This window comes from Bactrocera neohumeralis, chromosome 6 (genome assembly GCF_024586455.1).
Source record: "Bactrocera neohumeralis isolate Rockhampton chromosome 6, APGP_CSIRO_Bneo_wtdbg2-racon-allhic-juicebox.fasta_v2, whole genome shotgun sequence".
NCBI lineage: Eukaryota > Metazoa > Arthropoda > Insecta > Diptera > Tephritidae > Bactrocera > Bactrocera neohumeralis.
Genome location: NC_065923.1, coordinates 36,417,380 through 36,423,739, shown reverse-complemented (window position 1 = coordinate 36,423,739; position 6,360 = coordinate 36,417,380). Strand labels below are relative to the sequence as shown.

Sequence of the window (6,360 nt, the reverse complement as noted above, 5' to 3'; positions counted from 1 at the left end):
AATGTAGTTACTAATAAGGTGTATTTCTATGAATCCATGTCGAAAAAACTGGCCAAGAACGAAATTTGGCCGTCATAAATGAATGGGAATACCAAAAATAACTGTTTTTACTGAATGTAGTTTGTTAGGAGGCATTCAGATCAGGTCAAATAGAGAGTTTACAGAGAGACTACTACACAGGTGGTAGAAATAATTGGACTGACGCATTGACATGTTTGAAGGCCTAGGAATATGTTTATATTTCTTCATGAAGATAATTTTGTTTCATTCCTTCACCTTATTCCTGCAGGGCAGCTGTACTAATCCCGTTTCGTACACTGACCGCAGCAACTTTTACCTTACAACTACATTTACCATGTATGACCATGACTTACGCCTAAAATATAATAATTTTCAAATACTCGAAGTGGCTTTCTATCATTTCTATTACTACTGCTATAACCTACTTACAGAAATGGATGTATGTATGTGTAAATAAAATATGCTATTTACCATTACAACGCAATATTCTCATTTGCAAGATTGCATATCCTATACATACAAATGTATTAATATGGAACAATCGGGAGTTTGTTTAAGCAGCATTATAACTGACATTGAACAAGTATTAAATATAGATTCCTATATATAGAAGACCCAATATAATTTACAATTGATTGTACAATAGAGTTCAACATGTAAAAACATGATCCCAAACATTTTATTTTTACAAGGGTAAATGTATTCTGCACGCGTTGTCTTTTTTTGCAGGTGTATGCATATACCTAAGTACCGTTCGGTGGTATTGGCAAAGCAACACGTGCGTCACGCCAATTGAAGTTTCTTTGCATACATATTTGATATTACATGTCAGTCTCGTATAAGCTTAACAAAAGGCTGCAGTGCGTATACGCAACAATTTCATTTGCATGCTATGTGCATATTAAGGAGCTCGATTTACAAAGAGATCAAAAGTTGGAAAAATCTCTTGTGTGAAAAATGTTCTACTGGTTATTCTGGACAGACGTGCAATGAAACAGTTCGTCTGAAACCGCTTTCGATCTGGCGGTTTTTAAGGCAAATTTTAGCTTCCACAGATTATAAATACTTGTTCGTCAGTGTTTGAGATAGCCCAAAGAAATTTAATATGTACGTGCATTTTGATATTCTCTTCATTATTTATCGGATTTGGCCAGATCGGACAATTATAACTACATCCTTCATATGTACAACCAATTACTCAGAAATTTTGTTTAATACAAACTAACTAGAGGGCAGTGCACTTTTATTCTAGTTTAAAGTTATCGACGTGAACGTTAACCATTTTTCTGCAAAAACTAATAATTGAAATTTATTTCACGAAATAACAAGAGTGTTTTGCGAAAAATCTAAGATAAATGGTTTTCTTGTAGTATGGAGTAGATACACTCACAACTTTTGCCATGTTTATTTAAACAGTGAAGTGTTTTGTGGTTGAGGTCAGCGCAGGCTATAATGAGCTGACGCCAATCATCGACTATTTAAAATCCCCTAGTCTATTGCCTTTTCTCTGAATCACTCCGTGCTTCTGGTGAAGTTCATCAGTATAAAAAGTTTTATCTGCGCAACTTCCGACACGTCGTCAAGAAACCTTCAATCGATAGTTACGGTTATTTTTCTCTGTAGAGCTTTTCAAACGCTTAGAAGATGTTTAATGGTCTCATCTTCTTCTACCTCCTGACAGTTTCTACAATAGCCGTTAAAAGGCATTCCTAGTCTATTGGCATGTCTGCCTATTAGACAGTGAGCTGTTATCACTCCTACTAAAATTTTTACATCATTCCTTTGAAATTCTAATAGTCGACATGTGCGGACCATCCATCCACGCCACGTTTGCCTGCTACTTGAGCAAGTCTGGGACTGATTCCACTGATAGTCAGCTTAATTTACGAATAAGATATTTGTTTTATTATGTAAGCAGCCAGTGGCTTACAATTCAAACTTTTCCGAAGTTTAATTGTAAGGTGATGCCTTCTCTGAATAGTTCATCTACTTCTAGTTGCTAGGGATATCACTATATTCATTGCAAGTTTACCGTCATGTTTAATCCACTACGACATCAATGCATTATTTCACTATCGTTGAAGAAACCCTAACTTATGTAATTTCAAATCGTTTGTTGGATATAATATTCAAAACAATCAGGTTAATTCAACGAATAAATATTTCAGCATTTTGAGTGGCGTATATTTACTGAATTCCGTATAGACAATATATCTATAAGATCGAGATAACTGACATTTAAAAGATATGAAGGGAATGTTTTGGACTTATTGATCACAAGTCGAACGCCATCAAAAATTTTTGCTTAGAATTAAAGAAAGTAATTTCAAGAATTATAAGAATATAATTTGATTAAGCGGTGTGTAGTTTAACAATCACATGTATAGTTGGTTGGGCAAAAAATTATTTATTTTTTTGTTTGGTAGTCTGTTAAATAGGTCCTTCGGCACTTCTAGGAATATCTCTCCAAGTGCGAATTCTTAATTGTAATAATAAAGGAGGATGGAGTCATGTGTAGAAGTTCACGCAAGTGAGGAAATTTCTCTGATCGCCATTCACTTGGGAGTGGCCAGAAACGATTCTTTTACACATGGCTCAAGCAGCTCACTACTTCCGGTCTTTGACCAAGTATCCTCTGGGTAGCCTAAGAACATCCGTTCGAAGGCGAGCTAAAGTGAGAAGGCGAAACATTCCCTACAAGGGTTGTGCGCTGGGTTTGGGACCCGCCACATAAAAAAACACCCCCAGTGAAGAGCTACAACCAGCCTCGGATGAGAGACCCCCCTTTTGATAAACCCGCCGGGGGAAGCAGAGGAAGAGGAAGACCTCCACTCCGTTGGAAGGACCAAGTGGAGAAGGACCTGGCTTCGCTTGGAATATCCAATTGGCGCCACGTAGCGAAAAGAAGAAACGACTGGCGCGCTGTTGTTAACTCGGCTATAATCGCGTAAGCGGTTTCTACGCCAATTAAGAAGAAGAAGAATAAAAAGGTCTTTTGCTTGTTAACTTTATATTTTTTTTATTATTTTAAACAAACATTTCGTTTCAAAGTTAAAAATGTTAAAAATTCACTGCTCTACGAAACGGTCTCCCACGTTTTTCGTAAACCTTACCGTTTAAAGATACTAAAGTTTAAAACTGCCTACCATATGTAGAATTATTAACCACTACAAGGTCATTTACTTTTTTTGAGACCTTTCTGTGCATTCTTTATATTAAGCCTTCAATAATTGCCATTGGTTCACTAGGTCAAAAAGTTCTTCTTTGACATTAAAAGTTTCGAGTTGTGCTGAAATGCTGATTGCCAATCATTTATTCATATCTTCACATTACGAACTACATAAACTTATGTTTGTATGTATGTCTGAGCACAGCTTTCTTCAAATGCGCATTGGAAAATTGCAATATTGTTAAGCAGAGGCTTCTGTCTGTGGTCATTCCAATTTAGTGCGAATTTCATTCATACCAACCTGCATATACATATTGACAAATGCCACTGCGTACATAAGAACGTTACACTTCTGTGAAATTGAGTTTACTTATTTGTTTGAGTTCCACTTTTTGCATAAATGCCATGGCTTGTTTTCTGTACCGGTACTAACTAACCGGTGTAACTAACTATAAAACACTGAGGAAACATAATTGTGAGCAATTATTTCATAATTAAAAGTAAAATGCTCGATTGGCCACTTGGGCAGCTGGTAGTAGATGTTCAGCTAAACAATATGGCAAAATAACTTCATGGAAGGCCAAAAATAAACTTTGGTAAGTTTAAATACACACGAACATATTTTTTCGAATCCTGTTGCAGTTGACTTGGTAATCCTAAAATACTGTTGGGTCACCCTAATGACAGTGACCCGTGCTCCGGATAAAAGTAACATATTGTTATTATAAATCTCTCTTTATCTCATTGCTTGTTAATAACTCAATGTCTTACGCTTACTTACATTTGTACACACATGTATACATACATACACATATTGTACTCATAATTTTCTTTACTTATGTCAATACTCAAATCTTCTAGAGAGCAATTATGTGTATAAATATGAACAACTTTGAAAATAAATGACTCGCTAAGGAACCGTGAACAGGAGCACACTGCACTTTAATTTGTTTTACACCCCCGCATTTTTAAAATAATAAATAAAGTAAGAAAAACGCTTCTTGCTCCAACATTTTGGCGCCCAACGTGGGGCACTGTAAAATAAGTTTAATTTCTCGTGCAAACTGTGAAAAAACTCTAATTGTGGTTCCTGAACAATAGTTGCATCACTTGAATTGAAAAATATATATACACATCCAACAAATACATAGTGAAGTAATCAGTGCATAAATTACATTCAAAATTGTTGGTGGGTCCCTGGACTGATTTCAGTTTATTTGCACATAACTGGTTTGCGATCGGATGATTTGTCTGGTGAGATTTTAAGCATTTCTACTGTTGCTGAAATTACCGCTCATTGGAAAGCGTACGTATAAAAACAAATTACTTTATCATCATACATACGTTTATCCAATTACATGCATACATAATTCGCTAAATCACCGTTTGGAATATTTTGGTTAACGGAGTTGCATTCGCTGCCTTTGTTAGCAGATCATCGCATACTCAGCATAGGTCAGCGCCTTTACTGCTCTGCTCAGCTGAACGTTCATAGCTCTGCCGGCACTTGAAAGCGTCGCCCGCTTGGTCGCTGCACCATTGCTGCTGTTCTGTCAACGCATCTATTCTGAGAGCTCTGCTGCTAGCAGCAGTTATTATCGCGCTTTATTAGTTATATATGCATTTTCTACATTTTTTTGCTGCCTGCACTAAATGTTTAGTGAGACATTGTTTAGTGAGACAACGCATTGTTAGTGAGAAGTATACAACTTCTTTTTTGCCGTCGCTATAACTGACCGCTGGTAGTTATTCTCTTCGCTTTACATTAAGGATGTACAAAAATAACGTAAAAGGGATAATGTCTCTTGAACACTCCAAACGCAAACGTGCTAATATAAAACGCAATATATCACGCATTAAATCTATAGTTGAGGGATCAAAAGACTTTGATGAAAAGCCTTCACATGCGGAGTTGCAATGCCGACTGGGAATACTAGAGTCATACTTTAAACAAGCACTCTCAGTTCAAGCTGACATTGAAGATTTGGATCCATCAGACACAGGTCGCGCAGATTTAGAGGATAGCTATGTCACAGCCAAACTTTGCATTCAAGCACAACTTGGGGACGAAGGAAACGTTACAATTAATTACCCCGAGACAACAGCTCCAACACCTGTTTCCACGCCATCATTCTTGCCAAGGTTGTCGCTGCCTATTTTCAGCGGGAATTATGCAGAATACAAAAACTTTATTGCATCTTTTACTCAACTTGTCGCTCGGGAACCTAGACTTTCCAATATAGAACGATTTAATTATTTGTTGTCGTGTCTTAAAGGTTCAGCCCTGGAAACCGTAAGAGCCTTCCAGGTAACCAGCGAAAACTACCCGAAAGCTTTAGATAGACTCAGGGAACGCTTCGATAATCCCACTCTGATTTTTTTGGAAGGAATTACCTCCTTATTTACGCTGCAAACAGCCGATAAATCAAACTATCAACAATTGCGTAGTTTGATTGACAAGGCATCAGCTATATTCAGTTCGTTAGAATCGTTGGGCACGAGCTCCAACATCGCACAAGCAATGCTGATTTACATTGTCATTGGAAAATGTGATCAGCAAACTCGCAACAAATGGAATGAATCGCTAGACTACAAATCGCTTCCAACTTGGATATAATGCACCCAAGTTTTAGAACGCCATTGTCAGTTTTTGCATTCATCCGACTCCTCGTCACATCATAAGTTCGAGTCCACCAAACCAATTCGGATTACTACCCGTGGACAAAACTCATCATTCGCCATCACTAAGCCTTCTTGTGTTCTTTGCTCTAGCGATAAACACAAAATCATTGGATGTTCTCAATTTAAGGACATGAACACAAATCAACGCTACGATGCTGCCAAGAAATACGACCTCTGTATCAATTGTCTGAGCAATGGTCACAGAGTAGCTCAGTGTGCGTCGAAGCATCGCTGCCGCTCCTGTAACAGAACGCATCATACGCTCTTGCATCATGACAACGCGACTCTGCCTACACTTGCAAGTCCAACATCTCTTCCTGTTTCGCAATCGTTTCAACCATCATCATCATGTTCAACCAAACCTCATACATACAACCAACTAGCTGCCACGCATTCGCATATGGAGACATCGGATCACGGGCAGGTCATTTTAGCAACAGCTTTAGTTTTAGTTAAAGATTCAACGGGTGCGTACAAGCTTGGAAGAG

General features: G+C 37.7%; 1 protein-coding gene across 1 annotated transcript; it reads left to right on the top strand.

The window, feature by feature from the left end:
* Window positions 1–4,988: 4,988 nt before the first annotated feature.
* LOC126761905 (uncharacterized) lies at window positions 4,989–5,807 on the top strand. Its single transcript, XM_050478340.1, has one exon. The coding sequence runs from the start codon at window positions 4,989–4,991 to the stop codon at window positions 5,805–5,807; it is 819 nt and encodes a 272-aa protein (XP_050334297.1).
* The last annotated feature ends 553 nt before the right edge of the window (window positions 5,808–6,360 follow it).

Coding starts and splice junctions, on each gene's coding strand:
- LOC126761905 (XM_050478340.1), top strand. CDS start 4,989: ATGTCTCTTGAACACTCCAAACGCAAACGTGCTAATATAAAACGCAAT.